Source organism: Callorhinus ursinus, unplaced genomic scaffold (assembly GCF_003265705.2).
Source record: "Callorhinus ursinus isolate GAN/ISIS: 27379988/994484 unplaced genomic scaffold, GSC_fseal_2.0 scaffold20, whole genome shotgun sequence".
Taxonomy (NCBI): Eukaryota; Metazoa; Chordata; class Mammalia; order Carnivora; family Otariidae; genus Callorhinus; species Callorhinus ursinus.
The window spans coordinates 17,841,297-17,868,313 of NW_027397082.1; the positions used below are offsets into that span (position 1 = coordinate 17,841,297).

At 56.6% G+C, this 27,017-nt stretch overlaps 1 protein-coding gene across 1 annotated transcript; it reads right to left on the reverse strand.

Moving 5' to 3' along the window:
• Window positions 1-12,451: 12,451 nt before the first annotated feature.
• On the reverse strand, window positions 12,452-27,017 carry TRIM8 (tripartite motif containing 8). Its single transcript, XM_025880383.2, has 6 exons — window positions 25,404-27,017; window positions 16,258-16,353; window positions 15,680-15,913; window positions 14,635-14,666; window positions 14,384-14,499; window positions 12,452-14,031 (listed from the first exon to the last, which is right to left on the reverse strand). The coding sequence occupies exons 1-6, from the start codon at window positions 25,971-25,973 to the stop codon at window positions 13,424-13,426; spliced, it is 1,656 nt and encodes a 551-aa protein (XP_025736168.1). The 5' UTR covers window positions 25,974-27,017; the 3' UTR covers window positions 12,452-13,423.

A 27,017-nucleotide genomic window follows, 5' to 3' on the forward strand; every position in this document is an offset into this window, starting at 1 on the left:
TTTTTTTTTTTTTTTTTTGACGAAGTTGTGCAGGTGAGGCTGCAGCATGGCCAGCTTCAAAGACGGTCTGGGGTGAAAGTCATTCACAACGCCAGACACGAAAATGTGTCCTGGGGTTGCTGTGGACAGACCAGTAAGGACTTGCAAAACAAAAGAGGGTGAGGTTTTTTTCAACCACTGAGCTAAGTTGCTCCCTGCAGTCTCCTCTGGCTTCTCTGTCTCACCCAGTTGCCTCTCTGGCTTTGAACAGAGGCAAAACAGAATGATAAGGAACCAGAAATCCCTCTTCTGTCAGGCTGGAAAGTGGCTCCAGCGCTTGAAAATGGTTTTTCCCTCCAAATAGTGCACCAGGGATGTTACCTGAGGGGCAAAATGCCTGCTTTGAGCTCTGCAGTTTGGAACACTGGGACATGGAACTTTGGCAGTGGATGGCCTGTGAAATATTTTCGTTCTTTCACCACCAACTCAGGGAACTGTTTGAAAGAGCCCTCCCAAGGCCTCGGCCAGCCCGCAGAAGCCACTTGCCCTCCTCTGATAACAGCCTCTGTGAATGCTCAGATTGGCTTTTCAGCTAAAGACAGACATTGTGGATGTCACAAGCTTTCATCTTCCCTCCGAGCCCTACTGAACCCTCCAGGGGCTCGTGGGGTAGGTGCGTGAAGCCTGAAAAATGTAGAGTTTGAGAGCTCCTGTTTGTGAAAAACAAAACGCTTCTAAAGTCCTCTCTCCCCTCCCAGTCCCACCCCTACCGCTGTGGCCGGGACCAGAAGCTGGAATTTGAAGCCAGAAAGGGGACACCCGGTCTGGCGTCCTCCCACCCCCGGCGGGGTCCAGCGAGCGTCGCGCCCCGGCAGACCGCCCGCGACAGCGGGACAGGCCCCCTCCCCGGCCGCGACCATCCCCCGCGCGGCTCCCGGTGGTTGGCTCCCCGCTCCCAGCGCCGCACACCCTTTCCCCTTCACTCTCCCTTGGTTACTATGGAAACGAGGGTGTCATTGATGTGGGCTGAGCTGGGGAACATGTCGGCACACAGCTGAAAGTCAGCGATTGTGCCGGCGGGTGGAAATGTGCCCGGGTGGAAGAAGTCCGCAGCTCCCGAAACTGCTGGAAGGACGCGGTCCTGCCCTCTCCCTCCCTCCAACTCCACTTCTCTCTCTCCTGGCTTTTGACAAATTTCTTTATTCCCCTCTGGGCTAAAGCGGAGGCTATTTTTGTGCCACTCTGTGCCCCACCCTCACTGTCGGCCGCTCCTGATCCGGCCTGGCCTGGAGGGTGACACTATGTCACCCTCGCCAGGACGTGTCCCTTGATTCCCGTCAGAGTTTGCTTTGATTTCTCTTTCCTTCGCAGGGGCCAGTTCTTACTTCCTTTTATTTTTAGCTCTGCACTCCATGTGGTTTCAGGGTTCAGTCTGATCCATCGAAAGGTTCTTTTTTTATAGTCCCTTTAGAAAATGATAATCAAAGGAAGGGACGTGGTATTTGGTCATGTGGAAAATTCAATATATAATTTAGACGTCTGTCAAAAATCTGACAAATAAAATGTAGCTGAAACGAAGGCAGCCCGGAATGTGTTGTGTTCTTGGCCAGAGCTCGGAAAGGGCCTCGTCTATGTTTGTCCTTTCAGAGGTTAGCATTCCTCAAGGTGCTTCTTTCAGAAGCATAGACAGGAATACAGCCTCCAACGATAAAAACAACGCTTTATGAAGCCCTTCCTACACAGCTGGTGCCCTACCGAACGTCCCCTACGTTCAGTACCAGGCAGCATGAGTCCCACTTTGCAGTCGAGAAGACTGAGGCACTGGCCTGGGTTAAGGAGTTTGCCCAGGCTCACGGAACCTTCAGTGCAGGAGGGGGCTGGAGCCTTGGGTGTGAGTGCTGTAGCAAGCTGTCACCTCTGCGGGACAAAGACAGTCATGGCCCATTTCCCAGCAGTCTTAGCCTACACCGACCCCCCCCCCACCTTCTAAGTCCACACCAGTAGTGTTCCCCTGGGTTTCCTTGTCCTGGGTGTTGGGTGTTCCCTGTCCTCACCTCTGTGCAACCACAGATTTTGTACCACTTTCTGCAAGGACCGGAAAAAGGGACAAGATATTGGGAAAGGCCTGGTGAGGACACTTGCAATTACCTAGTACCTCATATTGCATCTTCTTTTCAGGGAGGGCTCAGAGAGGGAAACAGACTTGCCCAAAGTCACACAGTAGGTGACAGAAAAGGCTCGTGTTCAGGGTTCTGCCCCTGGAGCAGAAAAGCAACGTATTCCCCTTGGGCAGCCTCATTTGAGCAGCCTAGCTACACACCAGAATGGCTGGTCCCAAGGGCCCACCCTTCAAGGCAAGCTGTTGGCAGAAAAGAGGGGTGCTTGGGGCAGGAGGAGAGAGGTCTAGAGTTGCCAGATAAATGACAGGACATTCAGTTAAACTTGAATTTCAGATAAACAAAGAATTGTTTTTAATTCAAGTATATCCCATGCAATATTGGGGACATACTTCTAAAACTAAAAAAAAAAATTCCTTGTTTTCCTGAAATTCAAATTCAAAAACTGGCCTTCTCCGGTTTTTTTGTTTGTGTTGTTTTGCTAAATCTCGCAACTCCATCCGGAACACCCTGCTCAATAAAGGGACGCTGAAGTACAATTAAAAAGTCTGTTCTCTGGAGTCAGAGAGGCCCCCGGTTCAATCCTTGCCCATCATAAATCAGCCCTGTGATCTTGGGCAAGTTACTCTCTTGGAGTCCTGCTTCTTCATGTATGAAATGGGATTAAAATTTAAGAGATATAATGTAAATAAAGTATTTAGACCTAAGGCAACAGCTCTCACAAAGTAGGGACGCTCGGGGTGCCTGCGGGGCTCAGTCTGTTAAGCGTCTGCCTTCAGCTCAGGTCAGGGTCCCAGGGTCCTGGGATCTAGGCGTGTTGAGCTCCCTGCTCGGCGGGGAGTCTGCTTCTCCCTCTCCCTCTGCCTGCCACTCCCCCTGCTTGTGCACTCTCTCTGTGAAATAAGTAAATAAAAATCTTTAAAAAAAAAAGGGGGGGGGACACTCTGTGCCTCAGTTTCTTATCTGTGAAATGAGGTAACATCATCCTGTTCTCCAGAGGAGAAGCTATGCATGTCCCGTGTATAGTAGGTGCTAAATCATTGGCAGCTATTGTAATAACTGGCAGAAGTTCTGGAGTCCAGACCTTCCCAGGCCCCCTAGACCTCTGCCTTCCCTCCTCCCCTCCCATGTGGCTCTGGAACTTTGAAGGCAACAAGCAAGTGGCCAACAGTCTCCTGAAGGTGCTTGCAGCCCCCTCCTCTCCCGTGCTCCCAGGGCCACCCCAGCCACACCTCTTGCAATTAGATTTGTGAGTGGGAACAGCCTCTTGTCAGAGGCTCCTGATTGGCTCCTGGCAAAAACACAGTTTAGCGCTCAGTCAAGCTGCATTTTAGGGCCTCTGTCTCTCTCTCCCTCCTCTCCCCTCTTAATTGCAATCTGTTCAGTAATTTCCTTTTCCAACACTGCAGAGCACAGGGAAGCTGCAGCACCAGGAGTTGGGCAGGGAGGAGGGGAAGACAGTGCCTGCTCCCTGCAGTGATTCTGCGGGTCCACCACTGTGACTGTGTGTGTGTGTGTGTGTGTGTGTGTGTCCAGAACCAGACACACACGCGCACATGTGGAGATATGGCCAACAACCAGGCCCCTACAGTCAAACCAGAGCAAGTGGTTGGGGGCACCCACTTGTGCTGGGGACTTCCCAGTTATTAGCTCATTTAATCCTTGCAACAACATTACTAACTGTAGGTATGATCACAGTTTGGGGATAGGGCTCACAGAATTTGAATCACTCGCTCAAGATCACGCCGGAAGAGCAGCGCAGAACCTGAAGTGCACCCAGGCCCATGTCGCTGCTGGGCCCTGAGTGCATACCATGACACAGGTATTCCTCACTTTCCGAAAGTTCACGTTTCGCCACTGCACTGTTACAAAAGACCTACATTAGTATCTGTTTTCAGTAACCGAAAAAAATCTGAAGAGGATTTTCATTTTTGCAAAAAAAAAGCCATTGCCATACTAATGGAGGTCTCGCATAAAAGCCAAGTGGTGTGATGCGAACTTTTGGAAAGCAGGGTCTACACTGTTTTACCCTACACTGTTTTAACTTTTGGAAAGCAGGGTCTACACTGTTTTACCTGTTTTTCGGCTTGTGAAAGGTTTCATAGGAAAGCTCTACTTTCAGATAGCTGGGGAAGAGGAGCCTGTGCCTTTTCACCTTTTGGCTTCTAAGCTCAGAAAAGGAGCTAAGGAAGCCTCCTGAACAAAGGAACACGGGGAGGTTTCTTTCCCCAGAGTGAATAGCAGTGTCCCAGGGACAAAAAAGCCTTTGCTAAAGAAATAAAATATTAATGAGATAATTGCAGAGGTCAAGCTAAGTCAAGGAGGGGCAGAGTTTATGGGAGAACCTGCTCGAATACCTGAAGCTGAAAGCTCCAAGGGCTGGGGGCGGCTTTGCTAAGCAAACTGCTAGCCCTATTAGTCAATCGCTGACTAGACCCTTCCAGCAGCCCTGCAAGATAAGTATTCCCAACCCTATTTCCTAGTTGGGGAAACCAAGGCTCTCAAAGGTAAGTCACTTGCCTAGGATTACACAACGAGGAAATGGCTTGTCTGAGATTCCGGCAGCCTGGAAGGCCCATTTTTTCTCCCGGGGTGCTCTCTTGACTAGCCGCAGGGCTGTGACCTACTGGGGGCAGCGGTGGGGTGAGGCTCCGGGAAACAGGGAGATGGGTGAGAGGCCTACCCTCCTCTTTGTCACCCCCCTCTTCAGGATGCACAAGCCCCTTCCTGGAGTGCCAGAGGTGGCCGCTGGTCTGGAGACCGCCGGCAGAGGGGGCAGGGGGGCCCGGCCCCACCCTGACCACAAAGGAAGAGCTGGGGAGGCCGCTGCTCCTTGGGCCCTGGCCTGGCATCCCCTGCCTCCATTCTCACCCGGACTCAGCAGCCCCCACCCAGTGCCCTGGCCCGAAATGGAAGAGAGGGAGCGCTCTCTCCCTCCTCAGACCACCAACGGGAAGAAGGAAGGGCAGGCTGCCAAAAGATGCATGCGGACACTGCCTTGTTAGCTGAATGCGTGTTCCTGAGACTGGCCAGGCCTGTCACCTGGGCCACTCACTGCTGACTCATATGGGAGAGGATGACCCACGTCAGGGTGCGAGACTTGGCACTAGCTGCGAGTCCCTTGGCTGGGTGCCCTTGTGTAGGGTGCGGGTGGCTCAGCCGTACTTGGCGGCCGGGGGCCCATTACACCAGCCAGACCCCTCCCTGGGCCTGGCTTTCAACACTGGCCCCCTAGCCCAGTCCCCAGTCCCAGCTGGTCGACCTGCAGCCCAGCAGCCTCCCTTCCTCAGCCTTCCTCAGCCTTCCTCAATTCCGAGAGGTGGAATCGTGCAAAATCCCACTGGCACGCCACCCCCGCACGCCTTGGATTCTGTCTGGGGGCACACAGCAAGCCTGATCTGGGGCTTTTGGTGGGAATGAGGCTCCTCTGGGGCCTCCAGATGACAGGGCCAAAGCACAGATGGCTTCGGGAGAGGAAAGGATAAGGAGCTTCAGTTTGTAAGCAAACGCCCATCTTGCGGCGGGGGTGGGGGGACACAACCCAGCCCACCTTGCCCCTCAATTCACCCAGCTCCTGGGGGTTCACCCGGACTCCCCGGGCCCCTTTCCCACCCTGAGACCTCCAGATCTACCAGAGCAGTGAGCTGGGAGGAAGAAAGAGGGAGGAAGGAGAATTCGGGGGCTGGGATGCGGCTCCAGGCAGGGGGCGGTGTCTGCACAGCTGCAGGCAGCGCCCCCCCCACCCGCCCCAGTCTGCGAATGGGCACATCGCCCCCTCCTGCCCGCCTGCCACCACTCCTGAAACAGTTGGTCCTAATGAACGCAAAGCAGGCAGGGCAGCTGTGAGCATTATCCATATGCATGGGGGTGGGTATTTAGGCTCCCGTCTGCCCCCCCCCCCGCCCCGCAGCTGCTGCCGCCCCCTACACCAGGAGGGCGAATGGGCACGAGCGCCCAGGCTGCTCCGGGGCCCTGGGCCTCCTCTCCTTCCAGCCCTCCCTCCCCAGCCCACGCCCACAGCCTTCACTTGACCCATTTTGGAGGCAGAAGTTTGTGTGTGTGTTTGAGAGGGAGAGAGAGCGCGCGCGCACATCATTTCCCCAGTTGGTGCTTTTGATTTCCTCTGAAGTATCTTGATTGCGGACGTACAATGGCATCTTGCTGCCAGTGCGCCCTCAGCAGCTTCTGGCTCCGCGCCGCCTCCTCCCCGGGGCCCGGGGTTTTCTGCTGACTCCAGGGCCCATGGCCGGCTGGCAGGGAAGGAGGAGTCCTCATCCGGGCTTCCATTCCTTCGCTGAGCCTTGGGACGTGGAGGCCCTTCCTGTCCTTGGGCGGGGGCCAGCCTGCACCCTGCAGCCCTATGGACTCTTTCACTCGGACCTCCCTCTGCCTCCTGGGTGGCCATCTTGTCCCCTGCTGCCTGGCCCTCACCGCCTTAGTGCTCAGACTCATTGTTCTAAAACACAGTTCCGCTGCTCAGATGTCTTCAGGGGCCCTGTGGCTGTGGGACTCAAGGCCAAACTGTTTGTCCTGTCATTCAAGAGCCCTCTGATCTGACCCCAAACCTTTTTATAGATCTGTCAATCACGGACTCTCTGGCAGACCCTAAACTTCACAAGATCTAGGCTCACTATCCCCCAACCTAACGCCTGCAATTTTATTTCCCCACCTGTGCTCACAGTCACCTTCACTCTGGAGTGTCTGCCCCTCTTTTGTGCTTTTCTTACTCCTCTTTTAGGGCATGATGCAAGTCCCATATGCCCAGGAAGATGACCTGGCACCCTCTAGCCCACAGGGCTCCCCTGTGAAACCCCTAGAGCCCTGAAAGCATCAGCATTTGGCATCCATCCATCCATCCATCCATCCATCCATTGGTTCATTCATTCAGCATATTATCTCTTGAGCAGAGGAAAAGCACTTATAATGCCTCATGCCCTGGCCCCCTTCCCTCATGCCTTTTTGACTTCATTACTCACTGCTCTTGCCTCTCAATCTTTCCAGCCGCACACACCCCCTTGCCGTTCCTGAAACAAACATCCTCTGCCTCTGGTCTTTGTGCTTGTTTCCTCTGCCTGGAACACTGTTGTTTTAGATACCCTGAGACCTTACCTCCTCACATTCTGAAATACCTTTTCTTTTTTCTTTTCTTTTTTTTTTTTAGATTATTTATTTGAGAGAGAGAGTGCATACAAGGGGGGGGAGGGGCAAGGGGAGAGGGAGAAGCAGGTTCCCCGCTGAGCAAGGTGCCCTACACGGGGCTCAATCCCAGGGCCCCCAGATCGTGACCTGAGCCGAAGGCAGACGCTTAACTGAGCCACCCAGGCACCCATATTCTGAAATATCTGCTTGATGTCACCTTCTCAGTAAAGCTATCCCCAACCATCTCCCTATGTAAAACTCCCATGCCCCTTTACCTTCCTGGCATGCCCTACCCCCTCACCCTGCTTTACTTGCCTTCACAGTACTTACCATCAACTCATATTTATTGATTTATTATTTGTCATCTGTCCCATCCCCACCAAATTATCAGCTCCAAGAGGGCAGAGAGTTTGTCTGTTTTGTTAACTGATGTATCCCCAACATGGGAATGGTGTCCAGAAATAGAGGAACCTCGAGTAAATGAGTGAATGAATGAAACAGGCAATGTCGTAGGCTCTGAAAAATCAAAGATGACTAATATTTCACGTCCTCCAGGGACTCACAGGCTAGCTGGACAGGTAGGCTCTGCCGCATGCAACCTGACATGTAAACCACAATAGTTAGAATACTGCGTGAGAGTCCTAGGTGCACGGCAGTGTGGTTGGCCCACAGGAACAGAAGCATTGTGAGAGGTATCAATGCCCTGAAGTGGACAGTGACAGCGACAAACCCAGCACTTTGCGTGCATCATTTCCTTTCTCCTCATGCCCTCCGGGAGAGGGCAGGAAGGGGCATGTGGCCGAGGCAAAACTCTGAGCCTGGGTCTACAATCCAGGCAGAGGGCTCAGAAGAGCCACCAGGGCACGGAACCACCTGGGCTGCTGAGGACTGATCTGATAGGTGGAGCTTGGGTTGCTGCAGCTGCTGGAGATGGCATGTGGTGTGTGTGGCTGGAGAGTCCCTCTCTGTTAGGCCCTGAGTTGCCCATTTGCATCCAAACCCCCTCCCTGCTCAGTGCCCTGCAGCAGACACAGATGTGGAGAGTGTCTAATGACAACATCCAATTCACAACCAGGCAGCCCGCCATCCATAGGTCACATGACTCACTACCATTTTTTTTTTCCCCCAGGTAGACCAGAAGTCCACACCATCCTTAACACACTCAGGTCTTGGACACCTGCGCCTGCATTTCACTCTTTACCTGTAATTTTGAGATGTTGCCTGTACCACCAACACCCCGTTCTACAAGCTGTTGAAAACTCTGCCACACACCACCGCATACATCTCCCTTTTCTTGCCTCCATGTAAATAATGAAAAATAATCTATGGCACTGAGCAGATGGGTTCTTTCTCAAGAAAGACCCAATTATTGAAGATCTAGTGCAAGGGGAAATCATAACTATCCCAGTTTGCTGCAGTTGAGAGGAATTAACCACACAGCAATTAAAGAAAACTGGTTGCCCATGGAGGAAACATGCAGACTTCGAGTGCAGAGCTCAGGGGTGAGCCTCTTGCCAAGGCCCTGCATCATAAATGCCAGGGACAGGGGATTTTAGGGAAGAAGCCCTGGGCTCTTGAAGGCTTCCCTCACTCAGCAGGTGTGATTCCCATATACCATAGAGAATATGGTAGAGATCAAAGCTCTATCCACCAGATTTCTATTTGTTATCTGTAAGAGCTTTCCCTGTGGAAGCTTGTGTCTTGAGGAATTCAAGCAGAGAGTGACTACATCTTGCTCTGGAAGGGAAGGGAGTCTTTGGAAAGGGTAGAGTGTTGGAAGAAGAGAGAAGCTGCCAGAAGGTGATATTCTTGAGGCCAGCCCACCCCCTGGTCCAGATCTATAACCTCTCACCTGATGAGCCCCTAACCCTGGCTGCCTCTGCCCCACTCTCTGGTGTGTCTCATTTCCTTCGGCCTCCATGGACTTTTTGGGGGTCTTAGCCCTGAATCCTGGGGCCTTGCCCAGAGTATAGGGAAGGGGCAATCCAAGAGTGTTCTCAGTTTCCTTCCTTGCCCCTTAACTCAAAGAAACAGGATTCAGAGGGTTCTAGAACCAGTACAAGGATTCCAGGTTCTAGAGATCACTGCTTCTAAGGCCCCTCCAAGGGAGAGTTTTCCAAAATCATACAGGGAGACCCTCACTGTAAAAGAGGGGCTACAATGCGGTGGGGTCTGTCCAGGGACACCCAGGGATCAGTCTTCTACCTCCCTTTACCCTGCAGCCCCAGTAGGGTCAACATCCCCACCCCACCCCCACCCCGCCCTTTCTTTGTAGGCCTAGATCACTAAGTTGGGGAAGGACATATCCTAGACCTTCCATCCACCCACCCCGAATTTACAGGACGCAGAGGTGGAGTAGGGAATCCCCCAGGGGGCCAGGCTCCATCTTGAAAGTGTGCCTCGGTTCTCCCCCACCCTCAGATGGGAGAAATTGAAGGTGTCTGAGGAAGTGGCATGGTGACAACGACAGGGCCTTGAGTGGGTGGGTGTGAACAGGAATGGAGGAACCCAGAAGTGAGGTTAGAAGGTGGGGTCTCGCCTCGGGAGAGGGGCCCGGGGCGCTGACTCAGCGGCGACGCCCGCAGGGTGCTCCCGGCTGCCCCACCGCCCGTCCCGCCCGCCCCGCCCGCAGGGCGCCCTTTGAAGCCGGGAGGGGGCTTTGATCTGGGGTCTGCCCCTCTCAGCTGGCCGGGCCAGATGCGCTGGGGGCGGGGCAGAGGAGCGGACCACTCCCGGCCTCGCCTTCCCCGCCCCCCCCGCGCCCCTCCCCCGGCACCCGGACTGTTTCCGGCTGTTGCGGGGCCAGCCGACCCTCCCCCCCACGCCTTGCAGCTGTTCCCCAGCTGCGCCGCCCCACCCTAAAGCCAGCTGGGAGAGAGGCAGGGGGCGGGGAGCGGGGCGCAGCTGCTGGGCCCGGGCTGGGACGGGGAGGGCAGCGACATGAAAGAGCCCCGGCGGCGGCGCGGGTGGCGGGCGGAGGAAACCCCCCAGCGGTCGCCTCCCCGAGGGCGGCGCACATCTGGGCCACAGCAGCCGCCGCCCCTCACCGGTGGGGTGCGGGAGAGGCGCTCCTGACACCCAGCCCTTCCCGGAAAGGGGAGGAGTGACCGCCTCTCGGGGAAGGCGGGCGCGCAGCGCCTGGGGTGCGAGAGCCGCTATCTCCGAGCCGTTGGCGGTGCAAGGCGCAGGGCGCGGCTGTGGGGGCCCAGGGGTGTGGGAGTGTGCACACCGGGGCGGGGTGGGGGAAGGCTCCCTTCACACCTTCTCCTGCAGACCTTGTGTCTTGGGGCAGCTCCAGCTCTTTCTGGGCCTCCTGTGCCCCTGACCCTCTTGGGAGGTGGGTGACAGCTGCCCCTCTGAAGCCGGGGACAGCTGGGTGGCGGGGGACAGCTGGGTGGGGTTGGCGTCTCCCTGCTTCCCTGGCTGCCTGGGCAAGCCCGCCCCCCCTCCCCGGCTGTACTACTGGCAATTGACTGCTTTGCCTGCAGCCTGTGAGCCTGAGTGTGTAGTTGTCCGGGGTGGGCTTCCGGAGCTGGGACCCAGTGGGGCTCAACCCCCCCCCCACCAGAGTCTCCCTCCATATCCCGGTCTGACTGATGCATCTGGAGACAGGGCCCCTCCCATCAGCTACAACAAAACTAGGCCAAATGGGAAAGAAATTGGGCAGCTTTCTGTCTTGGCTCCCAACCCTTGGCACAGATGTCCTAGGGCCCCTGACAACCAGAGAAAGGGATAGTGAGACAGGAGCAGATGTGAGCGGAGTGAAACGTCTGTCTGTCCACCAGCACCTGCCCCCAGGCATCCTTCCACCCTGGGCTGCCGGGGCACTGTGCTCCAACCATCTGCCCCCTCGCTTTAGCCCCAAACAGGTGCAGGGGAAGAGAAGGGGGCAGGCCAGCTGTTGTCATTCTGTCCTGGCTCTGGCTCCCTGCCAAAGTGGGGAAGGGGGAACAATGAGGCAAGGGTCCACCCACCCAACACTGAGTCATTTTCTATTCCCACAGGATGGGAAGACAGAGCTTCTACTTAGCAGGACCAAGACTCTGTTTTGGTTTGGCCAGCCCACTGGCCAGGGGAACATGGCCTCACCATGCCCTCCACCCTAGGTCCTTACTTTTATGAGGGGGAATGACTAGGGCTGGGTGTGAGGCTCGGGGCCCTGGCACAGGACAGGACTTACCCATGGCTCCCTGCCTTGCGCTAGGCTTCCTGGGATAGGAGGCATTCGGGCCCTGATTCTACCCAGACAAGGGGAAAGAGAACTAGGCACCAGCAAAGGCTGCCCCTCCTACTGGTACGGAATAAGGGCACAGGCTGCTGTATGACATAAGATCCTTGCCAACTGTTAAGCAACAAACCAGAGATCCCTTTTAAAGATCACCCCCCCTGCCCCCACCAGAGGTGTCCCCCAGCGCCTCCTTCTACCCAGGGGTCCCTGTGACAAGCAGGACCCTAGCCAATCCTTCATGGCAGCACTTCTTTTAATTGGGGAGTTAAAAACACAGATTCCTGGGCCCTTGACGGCTCCCAAGGAGGCTAAGCGGACTCTAGGAATCAGCCCTTTTAACAAGCTCCCAACACACACTAGAGACTGCGCAGCTCTGCCAAAGGGGATGAGGGCAGAATGTCTTCTTCACCTTGCTACCCTACCTCCATGCCTCTGAGAGCCAAATATTTTCCTGCCTGCTCTTCTCCTGTGCACAGGGTGGGCCTGGGCCCAAGTCACCACAGGAAGCATGGAGCTGAGTGACTCCCCCAATGGGGGCCAAGGCCCAGTTAGACTAAATTACAAAAAAGAGGGTCTGCTCCGTTTATGCCCATGGCCCTGCACAGTGCCTGGCACTTAGCATGTGCTCAATAAATATTTGTGGACTGAAAGAGGTAATTTTGCAAGACTCACAGGAAGGTATTTCTTCCTTTGTCTGTCCTAGCTAAGAACATGCTGGCAGAACCTCAAAGAGATGCCAGGACCTATGAAGCAGGGGGCTGGGACTGGGAGGCCCTCGCTCAGCAAATATTTGTCAAATGAACCCAAGGCTGAGAGGCGATGTAGTTAGTGCCTGACGAATTGACATTCACAGGCCTGGAACAGTCTAGACAGAGCACAGAACCAAGGCAAAGAAGGCAGGGGCTTCCATCCCTCAGTGCCCTTTCTTGTACCAACACCTGAAGACCCTAGGCCTGGGGGAGTGAGGGGTAAGAGGCGAGGCAGGGAGTGGGACTGCGCCATTATGTTTATTAGAAGGTTGGATTTCGGTGTGTGCTCTAGACAGATTACAGAATAAATACCTGCGCCTTGAGAACAGGAAGTCCACGATTCATACAAAGTGCTCACTACAGGAAGTTGCTGTGTCAAAATCCAGGCAAGGACCCAACTCGGGGCAGCCACTCCTCCCCCACTGACCTCAACAAGGGCTGTGCTATGGTTTTTTATTTTATTATTTCTTTTATTTCTCTTTATTATTATTAATATTATTATTTGCTTTTGCTGTGGTCACTATCATTGGCAAAGTTCCTTTTCCCCTTTCCTGGACATGGGGTTCCTGTCTTTAAGATTCCACTCTGAGGCTGAAGGTGCCAAAAGCTGCTTGAGAAGTGGCCTTTGAACTCCATCTGGGAGGATGTTGAGAAGAAGGAAGTAGGAGAAATCATTCTTGGTTTAAAGAAAAAAAAAAAAAAAGCCCCACAATCTACAGGTCATTTTTTAGTCAGTGATCAAACCGCCCAAAAGAAAAACGAGAGAAGCAGGTCAGTGGGCACCACTGGTCCTTCCTCCCAGGGCTAGGTGAGGAGGGCTGGATCCCCCGGATCCCCCAAAGCTTTAGGGGAAGCTGAGGCTCCTTCCAGCCATGGGGGTGGGAAGGGGAAGGAGTGGAAAAAAAGGAGAGACAGAGAAAGAGCTCAATGCCTTGAAGTAGACGTTTTCCCAACTCAGGGCCACCTGCAGCCCAGGCCAGCTCTCACTGTCACATCTGCGTCCAGGAGATTCATTTAAAAAAAAAAAAAAAAAAAAAATCAAAAACAAAGCCCAAAACAAAAAATCCAAAAGGAAAAGACTTGGGGGGAGATGAAGGAGGAAGGGAGGGAAGACAGGAAGGTAGAAGGGCAGGTCTCTGGATGCATAATTCCCGAGCCACTGGGGGGCTGGGGGGGGGAAGATCCCCCAGTGCCCCACTGCCTGCGTGGCGTTAGCTCGTCACGTAGTGTTTGGTGGACGGCTGCCCATACACCCTGTAGAAATCCTGGTGGCCAGGCTGCTGGGAGGCGTCAAGCCAGTCTCTGACCGCCAGGCCAGGAAGGGACTGGGGGACGGAGGGTGTGGGCGGGAGCGGGTGTGAGTACTCCTGCGAGGGCACTGTCCAGGGAAAGTGGCCGGAGCGGGGGTAGGGCTGGTGGCCACCGTGGTTGGCCACGGAAGAACAGTAACAGTTGTCCACAGAACAGACGAGAATCTTGCGGCCGCCATACTGGGGGAGCATGGGCTGCTGGGTGGCGGAGCCATTGGGATACTGTGATGGGGGGAACACAGGACTTGAGTGCACTGGTTGGGCGCCGCCCGGCAGGGCCACCAAGTGCTGCGTGGAGCTGCAGGGCCCCAGGGGCTGCCCTGACTGGCCCTCGCCGCTGGCTGTGCCCGCTGCCCCATACTGGCTGCCCACAGGGCCTGACGACGTCTCTAGGAAACTGGCCTCCGGGAAGGCCGTTGAGTGCTTGCGCTTTTCCGCCCCAGAGCTGCTCACGCCACAAGGGTACAGGGGGACGCTCTGCAGGAAGGGCACCGGTGTGCTGAAGGGGCCTGTGGAGAGTTTGGGGCAAAAGTCGCCAAAGCTCCCATCCCAAGCAACCCAGGCCTCCTCTCCCCACTTTCTATCTAGAGGCCCAAGCTCATTACATCATGCACGGTCTTGCTCAATGTTGCCTACTCCATTAGCAGGTAGATAGTACTGTTATTCCCATTTTACAGCTAAAGAAAATGAAGTTTAGGGAGGTAATATGGCTTTTCCAAAGGTCCAATAGCTAGAAGTGGCAAAGCCAGGATAAGAAGAAAAGACTATCTGACTAGGCCATGCTGCCTCTCAGAGAGAAGGCTCTGGCATTCCTCCCTGCCCAAAGGGCTCTTTCCTTTCCATTGAGGATACCACCCTCACCTTCTAGCATCTTCCGCAGCTGCTTCTCCTTCTTGGCCACCTCATTCAGGAAGAGCTTGGAGTTCAGGTGGCCGATCTTAGGGGGAGAAAGGCTGCTGCCCGTGCAGGTCTGGGTCCTGGGGGCAGTGGACGGGGCATCTGCTGTGAGGAGGTATCACCGGTGAGCCTGCCCTACCTCCCCCCCGCTGGGCCTGGCCCTCCCTGCCCTCCCCCAGATGTGTTCCCCTGGGGGCCAGTGGCCAGCTGCTCACCTGTCCATTAGGATTTTCACAGACTTGGTGTTCTAGGGGGAGAGAAAAGGGTTAGTCAGTGGGAAAGGCAACATGGGAGAGCTGCCCCATCCCCCTTCTCCCCAGGCAGGGCTGACCCTCTGATTCCAGCCAAAGTGTGGCAAGGGGGGAGGGAGTGTCTCCATTTCTAGAAGATAAGAATAGCTAACATTTATTGAGCACTTACTATGTGACAAACACTAAAGTGCTTTCTACACATCCATCATTTTATCTACACAACTACCCTAGGAGGAAGATGTTAGAGGCACTCAGTCCTTTATCCGAAATCCTTGGGGCCAGCTGTGTTTTGGAATTTGTAATTTGTTGGATTTTAGAAGGGGAATATGGTGCCTGTACTATATATTACATATTATCCCCAGTAGGATACCATCATCCAATACATCGATGTTCCTGCAGGAAAATGTTTGAATACTTGTATCAAGCAAGATAAATAAAGACCATAAATTGCCAACATGAGTTCAGGTCAATTTTTTTCTGTTAAATGAGTTGTCAGAATTTTTTCTACCAGTTTTCAGAGACTTTTAAAATTCGGCACTGTCAGAGCACCTGGGTGGCTCAGTCGGTTAAGCGGCTGCCTTCGGCGCAGGTCATGATCCCAGGGTCCTGGGATCAAGCCCCACGTCCGGCTCCCGGCTTGGCGGGGGGCCTGCTTCTCCCTCTCCCTCTGCCTGCCGCTCTGCCTACTTGTGCTCTCTATCTGTCAAATAAATAAATAAAATCTTTAATAAAAAAAAAATTTGGCATTGTGGATAAAGGATAGTAGGTAGATCTGTATCATGCACCCCATTTTATTAGTGAGGGAATTCAGGCATAGGCCACATCTATGACTCGCTCCCAAGCTCACAAAGCTAGAAAGAGTGGGATGGGAGGGTTCTGAAGCCATGCAGGCTGGCTCCAAAACCCTGTGAGCATACTGCTGGGGGGAATTCACTGGGGAGCCAAGGAGGGCGGACTCCAGTTTAGGAATGACCCCCGGTCCCACCAGCCGGTCCCGGTCCCAGCCCACCTTCATAAAGCTGACATCTTCCGTCTTGTCAAAGAGGAGCTGCAGGGAGCCTAGCAGCTTCTTGGCCTCCTGCATGCGCTCCCCAAGGTGCAGCGCCTGCGCTGCGTTCTCGCTGCAGAACTTGGCCTGGGCCTTGTCCAGGACCTCCACCGTCTGCCGCAGGTCCTCATCCAGCAGCTGGTGCAGCTTTTCATACTGCAGCCGCACCTCCTCCTTCAGCTGGCTCACCTTCTCCTGCAGGCCCGGGGGTGAGAGTGGGCGGGAGGTAAGCCCCGGGGACCTCCAGCTGCCGCTCCCGCCGCTCTCATAGCTTGGAAGGTAGAATCTGGGACACCCAGCTCCCAGGCTGTCCACAGCTCCCGGTCTGACCTGCTCATTCCCGGAAGGTAGCACGGGGCTCTGGGCCAGCTACCCCTGGCACCAGTGGGGGCTCATCCACTGATAGTTCACTAAATAACTGACCAAGGGATTCTGGCACAGAGTCGACCACAGAATAGATCCTAGCCCAAATACGGAACCAGCCCGAGGCCCTGCACCCAAGCCTTTCCGCCCCATACCATGGGCTTGGGCTTAGCTACCTCCACCAGGCGCTTGTCCGACTCAAGTTTGTACAGCTGGTCTTCAATGTCCTGCTCTCGCTCCTCCAGACGGTCCTGTTGCTTCATCAGCATCTTCTGCAGGGACAGGTGGGGAAGGGGCGTCAGAGGGGGCTGCAGCTCTATCCCCTACCAAGGATAGGTGAGCACCACCCTTCCCTCTAAGAACAGACTCATCCTATAGATTCTTTGACTCAGATGGCCTAAATTTCTGCCTTCTAAACCTTTCTGGCCCCCACACAATCCCAGGGGCCTGGTGACAGCTCTCTGGCCAGCCTGTTCCCAGGAACAGAAAGCCTGGAATAGCTTCCCACACATATCTAAACCATGAGCTTTCTGAGGGCAGGGTCAGGCCAGCCCCTGTTCTAAGTGCTTTTCCTGTATAGACTTATCTAATCACCCCAGTAATGCTATGAGTTAAGTACTATTATTATCCTCATTTCAGAGAAGAAGAAACTAGAGAGATTAAGCAATTCGTCCGAAGTCACACAGCTAGTAAGTGTCGGAGCTGGGATACAAGCCTAGGTGATCAGGCAGTAGGGTCTGTTCTCATACAAGGCATGCCGCCTCTCTCTGGGGAGCTCCATCTTAGAGATGAGTACCCTAAGATGCAGAGGGACAAACAACCTTCCAAGGGCATACAGGCCCTCTGCCTAGTCCACAGATCTCACCCTATACTTGCCTTACCTGCACTTGGGGGCATCAAGGGCAGCTACCCCTTCCTTTGTTCTCAACGCTGAGAGCTAGGCCTCTAAAGTCCTTGCTAGGTCTCTCAGACTCTCAGTTGGACCCAGGTGGAAGGGAGACTCTGGCTCTCCTAAGAACCAGGGCCAGTTTGATGGAAGGTGCTGAACTAAGCTGCTCTTCTCAGCCCCTAAGCTCCTGCCTCCACAAGCCCTCCTCTCCCAGCCCTACCCATCCTGGCTGTTCCATCCGTCCTGTCGTCCTCCCTCACCAGACATGCCCCTTCAAACATGGTTTCTTCCTGCTCAAGAACCCTCAATGACTCCCTCCTTCCAATGCTCTGGCCACGAAGGCTTTCTGACAACTTGACTCGCCCAGCCAGGTGGGCTGCTATCCCGTCCCCAGTGCTCTGCGCACATCCAAACTCCCTGCACGCTGCTAACCCGCTGTCCACAGTGACCCCGTCCTCCCTCTGTCCATCCCTCAAAGCCCAACTTAAGGCTCCAGGACCTAGGCAACTTTCCATGGTCCACGCTCGACATTTGCGCAGGGCCCTTCCCGTCCTTGTCGGGCGGTGGCCTGTCACATTGTGCCTCCCCTGTCGCTGTGCTGCGCGGTATGGCAGCCGCGAGTCACAGGTGGCTATTTAAATTGAAGCAAATGAAAACAAATTCAGTCAAACATCAGTTCTTCAGGTGGGCCAGCCTCAGTTTCGGGTGCTCAATAGCGACATGGAGCCAGGGGCTAATGTACCAGACACCACAGGTACCAAACATGACCCTCATCACAGAAAGACCTACAGGACAACACTATTCTGTAGTCTGCCTCGCAAAGTGCGGTCTGGACTCCCTGCAAAGCTCCAAGCCTGCTGAAAATAGGGTTTTGCTGCTGTCTTTTTCCACCTCCCTCCCCAGCCAGGCCACATAGAGGCCCCGGCACCCTACAGATGCAGAACCAGTTGACTGAATAAAGCCATGGTTTTGCCTACAACATAAGGTTTGCAAAGCAGGTGGCACAGAACCTGGCTCACAGTCAGTGTTCACAAGGAGTGGTTCTTTTTCTTCCTCTGTGTGGGCCTCGGAGTGACCCTCAAGTTTGACCTATGACCTCCCACTCTTCACCCAGCCCCAGCTGGTTTCCTAGAGACAAGCAGCACCCATCCCTTCCTCACTCCTCTAGCCCATTTTACGTTCGGGGGAAACCAAGGCCAGCAAGAGAGTTTGGCGACCTCGTTGTGAGCTGGTAGCTGCCCTGGAAACAAAAATCAGGCCCCTGGGGACAGGAGGAGGTGGTGTGTTAAGGCTCTCGGGTTCTAAGCTGGAGAAGCCGGGGGTACACCGCCCCCGCCCCTGCTCCAACAGCTTGACCCCTGACCTAGGACAGAACCTCTAAGAACCAGCCCCAGGAGACCCTGCCCTGCCCCCAGCACTTTGTCCTTCCAGCAGGTCCCCATACCAGTCCAACATGCACAGGGTTCTGCTGTCAGCCTGAGAGTCAGAGCCTGCAGGGAAACAACGGCTGGGCAGTCCCGCATCCTCCGTGTCTATGAAGCCGCCCCCAGCCGTAGGAAGACAGCAACCAGCACCCTGAAGCATTGCCCAGAACACACCCAAGCCCGCACTGCCACTGGGCCTGGGCCCCCCTCACGCACACTGTTGCACACAGCTACACATACACTTGCATCCTGCCCCCTACACGGTGAAGGTTGGGCCCCCTGAGGGCCCCAGACAATTAGGAGAGGCCTGCCATAAAGGCAAGGTCGCCAGGACTCCCCTTCAGGAACATTAGGGCCTGTACCAATTGGCCCTCAAATTGTTGCCTTCTGGCTACTCAGAGAAGAGGGCACACCCCTCCAGATGTCTCTCAAGAGTCCAGGCCACTCTTCTTCCCAGTGCTCAGGATATCTGCAAGCCCAGCCCCCTCCCCAAACAACTTCGAAACATGGTCTCCCTGCCTAGCTACTCCTTATGACCAAACCCATCAGTGTCCGATAAGCGATGCACCTGGGGCTGAGTCCCAGATGAGGGGCAGGAAAGAGGCAGCCCCAGGCAGGTACCCAGACCAAGTTCCCCGGGGCCTGGTATGGGGGCTGTTGCACTCCCACCCTCCAGAGCAGTGGGAAGCCCCTCTCCCGCCCACCTGGAACCCCTTCAAGGAATTCACGGCTGACTCCTCAGGGAAGAGCCGAAGGAGGTACCTCCCATCCAGTCCTAGGGGTGGAGCTCAGCCCTGTGCCTCTTCCAGGCTTTTCTCAGAGCCTTTCCTGGCAGTACTTATACTCTGGGACCTTGCATGCCCAGAGCCCTCTGGGTTGGGAGCCCAGTCCAGGCCCAGCAAAGGTGGCTGGGTTTCACTTCCCCTCCCCCAGCTCAGACGACATTGAGCTCCTGTCTCTGCTGCAGGGGTAGGTAGGGGAAGGGGCAGAAATGGGAAGGAAACTGGCCAAGGGTTGCCAGTCGTCATGGAGGGCTGGGAGGGGGGCCCAGGGGCCCATGCTGGTCAGCTCACCCTTGCAGGAACTGCCCTCCCTTGAGGCCATGATCTTAATCCTGCCACAGACAAATGCTGGGGGAGGCAGGGGGGTGGAGGGACATCACTATTACCTCAGGCACTGGGAAATTGGGGGAAGGGACGGGAACATTTACTTGCTGTCTCTTCCTTAGCCCTCACCTCAATTCCACCAAATGACTGAATCAGGTTACTGAGAAGCTGGGAGACCGGAGAGAGGAAGCAAGACTGACACCCCCCCGCCCCGCTACCAGCAGCCTTGTTCCATCCCAACGTCCAGGGAATTGCCGAGAGCCGAGGCCCCACTGTCCACCTGGGAAAAACAGCTGAGAGATATGACCAGATTTTCCAGCTTGTTTCAGAGTATGGGCTCTCAATGCAGGGGGTGGGGGTGGGGGCACCTTACAAACGCTCTCAGCCCGAAGTGAGTCACCTGGAGTGTGGCACACCTCAAGGGTGCAGGTGCAGGAGCAGAGCAGAGCGGGGAACCGTGGGCTAGACCAGCAGTGCTGGAGGGACCAGGCCTCCGGCAGGAAGGACAAGGAACAATCTGAGGCCCAGCTCCACCAGCAGCCCCTGGCCCTGATGGGACCTGCTCATTCCTGGCCCTGGCCCTGGCCCTGGCCCTTAGGACTTAGGCCTTTTGTGGTCTGCTCCTGGGCCTGTGAGGGCAAAAGCATCAAAAAAGCTTGGGGGCACTCCGTTCCCATCCCATCACACCTGGCGGGGATGAGGAGCAGGCCCCAGAACATCCAGACTCTGCCTTGAGCTGCTCCCTCTGATGCCCCTCCCGACTCAGAGAGGGGGCACTTATAGCCCCTTACGTTCCTGCCCCAAGAAAGCCTCACATCCCTCTGCAGTCTAACTGGCCAGGCCCAGCTGGCATTTTTGATGCCAGACTGGACTGGGCAGACGGCTGAGACCATGGGGCCTCTAGGCTGCATAAAAGTTAATAAATAATAATAAAACCCTCAAGTCAACCTTGAAGAGAAGCAAGGTCAGGAGGGAACAGGGCCCCAGGGGTTGGGCCAGAGGCAGGCCTGAGGTTTTCAAACAGGGCCAGGGCTGGACCTAGCAGCCTCTGGGGTGGTGGTGGGGGCGGGGAGAGGTAGGGGGGGCAAGAAGAGGGAGCTGGGCCGCTACATACCTCTCTCTGCTCAGGCCCCTGCCCGGAGAGCCCTCATTCCAGCTCCAGCTCGGGCTGCAGCCCCTGCTCAGAGCTACCCCATCCTAACCTCCTCCCCAGCTTCCACACCTACCCCCCCCCTGCACCCCGAAGCCCTCGTCCCAGGAGTACGTGGGCCTCCTCTCTCCCTGGGCCACAGCACTCTCCCCTGGTCTCAGAGCAGCTTCTTCCAGACACCCCTTTCCAGACCTCGGCTCCTGCCTCGGGCTACCCTGCAGACCCCCGGGCCAGAGTCAACCAGAGACGCAGAGAGAAGAGGCTGCAGGGCAGGAGCCAGGGCGAGGAGAGCAGCGGCAGCTCGGAGACAAGCCCCGGCAGACCCCAGAGAAGGGCTCCCAGCTGCAGAGTGGAATTAGCTTTTGCCATGCAGAGAGCAGTGCTCTGGGGCGGGAGAACAAAGAGGCGAGAGAGAAAGCCCCCCTTTGTCTGGGCTTGAATGCCAGGCCAGCCGGGAAGGAAGGCTTTCCCAGAGCCAGGGATGAGGCCAGCCAGGCCTGCCTGCTCCGTCCAGGGCAAGGGCCCAAGCTGGGCCCACCTTCTGCCTATGCCCACCCACACTGCCTCCAACACAGCCTCGCAGGATCTGCCTGGACCTCTGCCTCCAACACCTGCCACGGGCAGCGAGCTCACCCTGAGGGGAATTCCATCTTGTCAGCCCCTCCGTGACACCCCCACCAATTGAGAAAGTCACACAAGACTCAGAGCCCGAGCAGGCAGCCACATGCTAGCAACATGGTGCTGACGGTCATGCACACCCACTCAAGTTCCAATCACAGGGCTGCAGCAAGCAGGCCACGCGGTCACCCGCCCCTCTCAGAGCCGCACACCCGCACGCCTTCCTGACCCCGCAGCAACACACGGGACAGCTACACAATCAAGGCGGTCACTCACACGGTACCTTCGCAGAGATACACGTGCGAGATAGAGGAAATGAGTCACATGTTGAGAGACACAACCAGACACGCTGGTTACACACAAGCGCACACACACACCTGCAGACAGACACGGACGCACAGCCACCCAGAGCTGCAGGAGGCCGAGCGATCAATAGGGCGTGCATGACAGGCGCCTGGCTATGTCAGCAGGATCCTGGGGTGGAGGTGGGGGCTGGGCCTCTCCCTGAGACTCCCCTCTGCCTGGGGCCCAGGGCCCACCTTCCCTGCAGACTCAGGATAAGGAAGGGGCAACTCACACACACCCCAGCTACCACCCCACCTGGGAGGTCAGGAGTATGGTCGGGGGAGGAGGGAGCGGCAGAGCCTGGTGCTGCCTCAGTCAGCTGGGCCAGGGCAGCCCTCACTCCCACAGCCCACCCAGAGAGACGCTGGGCCCGAGACATCAGATCCCCTCCGGGGTCCCAGTGCAAGCCCTCCAACCAGGGGCAATGTGAGCAGCATAACCTTGGCCTGATCAGTGGGATCCCCACCCCCCTTTCCGGAGAACCTCTCTCAACACTAAACCTACAAGAATGTGAGGAAAAGGGTTCTGACAACATTTCCAGCCTTGGTCTGGGGTCCTAGGAATGACACAGGTACACAACTATGACCTGCACACACGCACACACACACACACACGCACACACACACACACACACACACCCTGAATAGCTCCTCATACACATAACTAGGCCTTATCTTGGGTTTTCTTTCCATGTTAAAGATGGTTATGAGGTGGGGATGCTCCCAGCTTACCCTAGTTTCCTGCTCAGATGAACCCCTAAACCAGGGGGCTAGAAGAGGGTTTCACCACCTACAGCTGCCAGGCTCAAACCTACCTGGATATCCCAATTTTGGGAAGTTAGCCTCTTATGGCCCCAAAGAATATATTTGGGGTCTAGGCCTGTCCCAAAGAGTAGTCTCTGGGGCCTCCCCAGTGGATAAGTCTTCACGGCAATGGGGCCTACACACTGGCTTCCCAAGGACAGAGTGGGGCAACAGAGTTGGCTGCCTGACTCTGGGTTCCCTGCTATCCCCCAGGCTGGAGAGAAGCCCAGCTCGCTTTCTGGCTGGGCCCCTACTCCAGACGACTGGCCCATGCTCCTGTGGGTGCTTGTGAGTATGGGACTAGGGCCACTAGGGAGAGGTTGCTCAGTTTCCTATTTGTAGCCAATGGGGCATTTCAGCAGCCCCCCACCCCCCACCCCAGCAGGACAGAAAAGGAAGCACAAGAAGAGGGGCTGTATTTTAAGGGCAGGTCTCCACGTATCTGCTCCTACATCCGGGAGAATTCTGTTGCTCTCCGTGACATCCATGGCATCAGCAGAGGCCCTCAGGCAAGGGAAAAAGAGGCCCAGGGAAAGGCCCCTCCCCCTGGCTGGAGAACGGGCTACGCAATGGGTTCTTCCATTCAGGTTCCCCACAGCTCTCCCCCTCCCCTGAGGGCGAGGCCCCTCTTCCTCCACATTCAATAAGTCCAACTCACAGTGAGTGGCGCTGGCCTATTGAAGGGTTTCCAACTCCAGTGCCCTGGGTCACCAGAGAGAATCTGGAGGGCTGGGGAGGGGTGCTGGGAGGGGTATAAGACTCAGGCTGCTGGGCACAGATGCTGAGCGCACAGAACTGCACATCTGGCCCTGAAGCAACCCCACTATTTGTGAGCCTGCCCACACCAGGAGCAAAAATGAACACATGAACACACATACACAGGCACACACATGCACGCACGCAGCTGCTGACAAAGTTCAGCGCTTCCTTCCCATCCAGTTCCTTCTATGAGCCAGGATCAGGGACCTGCTGGTGGGAACCCCAGAATATACTCTGCATGCCTGGGCAAACCACCTCCCCACCCCCCCAGTCCCCAATTGTACAGACAAGAGACAGGTGCATTTAAGGGCAAAGCAGCCTCAGAGACACTTGGAAACACAGACACACATCTAAAGATCCCCTCCTACTACTGAACCAGGCATAATTATGTTTTCTCCCCACCCAAATGAAGAGCACCCCTAGCACTCAGACACAGTTAAGAGCAAAAGCGTGGGTGCAGGCACACATTCACTCATCACCCTGGCTGCTGCCCCCTCCCCGGGTCCTTTCAGCCACATCTCTGTCTTTCCCTTCCTGTCACCTTCCACTGTCAATCCCAGGACAAGAACTGGACAGCGCTCATTCTTCCTGCCCCTGCGCTTTCCCCTCCTTCCCCGGCCTTTCCATCTTTATTAATAGCATCAGCTTCCCAATACTGAGAAAAGTCTGGGCTCTGCCTGCCCTGAGTTGGGGGTGGACACCAGGGGCTCATCTGCTTCCCCTGGGCCTCTGTTTCTCAACCCCAGGGGAGGGGAGAGAATGGCCCCTCTCTCCATCCCCTCCACTTCCTTTAAGAAACCAGAGGTCCTGTCCTGGTACAAAAACCCAGAGCTAGCCCAACCGATTGGAAACTAATTATACAGCAAATTTTATTCGTTATCCCTGCCCTCAGCCTGTGGCCGCCCTCCTGCCTTTTGTTAGTTGTATGTGTATGTTTTTTAATTGCTAAACAGTGACTCATTCTGACTGGTCCCCCCCCCACAGGAAACAGCCCCCGTCCACAACCGTCCCCTGCTCAGAGCTTCCTCATACCCAAGCTCCCCACTGGCCTCGACTAGCCTCCAGGGGCCCCCACCCATTAAACACTCCCAGTCCAACCAAAGCCCAACCTCACCCCCATGATATCACACCCAGGCTCCAAGCTGGGGCTTCGAGATGGCTCAGTCTCAGGCCAACCCCTTCCTTCTGGTATGACTCAACCCTGAAAGCCAGGAGACCAGGGAGGGACCTAGGAGGAGCCCCCCTCCACTGAAGGGGACGGAAGTATTGCCTCAGTCCAGCTCCACAGCCAGGCCCAGGGGCCTGAGGGGGAAGGCGGTCTTGACATTGGCTGCTGCCGACGGGTGTATACAATGGGAGGGGATGCGGTTCTGTAATCACCCCGCCGGCAGCCCAGGGGAGCCAGCTGCCTGAAACCAGATTGCAAGGCAGCTCAACCTTAAACCCACAGGATTCTTTTTCCGTCTTCCACTTCCCCTCCCCAAATGTGGGAGGGCTGTGATAGAGGGCTGGGCTGGGAGAAAAGGGCTCAGGGTGATGAAGACACATACTTTAAGGTTTGTTCATGCGGACTCAGGCAACATACAGAGGCACGCAGAGGGCGGTGATTCTCACACATGGAGAGTGGGCTACTGGGAATAATCAGAATGGCCGAGACACTGCTCACTGGTGCGGCTGGCTGTCCAGGCCTGGTCCAGATAGATACCAGAGTTCTGTTCTCCCTCCGGAAGCTCCCCTCCACCGCACCCCCCCACCCCAGTGTGTTTCCAATAGGGCTTGAAACGAACATGGCTGCTTTTGTTTACTTCCTCATTGGTATGCCAGCATCATGGATCATGTCAGCCACAGCAGCGGCACCAGGACACTCATTACATAAACAGCAGCTGGAGAAGCAGGACCTGGGTCACTGCCTTGGTGACTTCCCATAGGGCCTACAGAAACAAGGCCCGGGAAGGGAGCTGCGGAGCAGAACAGAAAAGCAACACCCGAACTCTACCCCTCACCTCAATTCTATAAATGACTCAAGAGATGGACCCTATGAGCACAGGTGCAGGAATGTATCACGTAGCAGGGGACCCTTCTTCCCAGGACCTCGCCCCTAAACTTTCAGGGTAGAAGAGTTTGGAAGGGGGACTCTGGCCTGATGTCACCAGAGTTGGCCTGTCTGGAGGGGTGGTCCCCAGGCGGTAGGGAGCGTGTGCGTGTGTGTGTGTGCGCAGGGTACTTGCCCGGATCTCATTCCTCCGGATCTCCACGTCGCACACCGAGTGTCCCTGATGCGCACCGCTGTAGTAGCAGCAGTACTGGCACACGGCCACCTGCTCGGCCTCACAGTGGTAGAGGCGGTAGGCGTTGTGCTGGGGGCAGCTCCAGGCCCGCACGTCGTCCGCCTCCACCAGGAGGTGCCCGCGGGCGGTGGAGGGCTGCTGCAGGTGCGTCTGCACGTGGGACTGGCAGCAGGGCGCCTCGCAGCGCAGGCAGACCTTCTGCGCGGGCAGCGGGGGGCCGCGGCGGCAGAACACGCAGTGCAGCGCCGCCGGCGGCTTCTCCACGTGCAGGGCGTTGAACTTCTCCACGATGTTGGTGAGCTTCAGGTTCTTCTCCAGGCCCGGCTTCTGGTTGTAGGCCTGGTTGCACTCCGGGCAGCGCACCAGGCCGCTGTCCTTGGCCCACGCCTCGCCGATGCAGCCCCGGCAGAAGTTGTGTTTGCACGGTAATTGCACCGGCTCCACGAAGACATGCAGGCAGATGGGGCAGATGAGCTCCTCCTCGAAGCAGTTCTTCCAATTCTCCGCCATGGCGGCGGCGGGCAGGGGGCCCGGGCAGGCCTCCCCAACTGCCCAACTCTGGGGGTCCGTCCCGTGCAGCTGCAGGCCCGCCGAGCCCCGAGCTCCGGCCCCAGGCAGCCCCGACAGTCGCTCAGTCACCAGCGCCTTCCGCGCGCCTGCCCCCCAGAGAAGGGAGCCTCGGTCCTCCCGCCGCGCGCGCAGCCGGCTGCGTCTCCTCCTCCTCCTCCCGAGCGCCTAGCGGGAGGCGGCGGACTGCGCCAGGGCCGCGGCCGGGACACCAGCCCTGGAGGGGAGCGCCGGGGTCCAAATTCCATATGAGGCCGCCCCCCCTACCCCGCCCCCCGTCCGCGCGGCTAGGCCAGCGGCGGCCCGCGGCCTGCGCCCGGCTTCGCGGCTGACATTGGGGCGCGCCCCGCAGCGGCCAGAGCCCGGGAGCCGCACACTTCCTCCAGCGACGGCGGCGGTGGCGATGGGGCTCCTTCCCGGCTCGCCCGCGCAGCACCTCACTCGCCTCGTCCGGGGTCCGAGAAGCCGGGGAAGCGAGAGCGGCCGCGCCGAGGGCGGCTAGACCGGGAGCGGGCGGGCGAGGCGAGCTGGCGGTCCCCGGGCCGCGGCGCAGGCGCCCCCCGGCTGGCCGGCCGGGTGCGGGTGCGGGCTGCGGGGCGCAGGCGGGCCGACTCCGGGGCGCTGCGTGCGCGCAGGGGCAGTCATTCAGATGAAATTCCAGTCCCCGGCCAGAGACACCAGCCCGCCTCTGCCTTCCTCCTCCCTTCACAAATAGAAACGGAAGGGGGAGGGAGAGAAGTGGAAAAAAAAAAAAAAAAGCCAACCAGAAAGGGAGGGAGAAGCCCCGGCGGTGCTCCGGCCTGACCCCCTCTTCGCGACTTCTGCGCTTCCCCGAGGCCCGGCGCCCCCGCCGCAGAGAGACCCCGCTCTCGGTCTCCGCGCTGGGCGGGCGCCTCGGCTCTGCCGAGGAAAACAAGGATTGATCAAACTAGAAAGGAATTTTTCTCAACTGCTAATGAACAGGAGGCTCGGCTCCTGGCCCTCCCC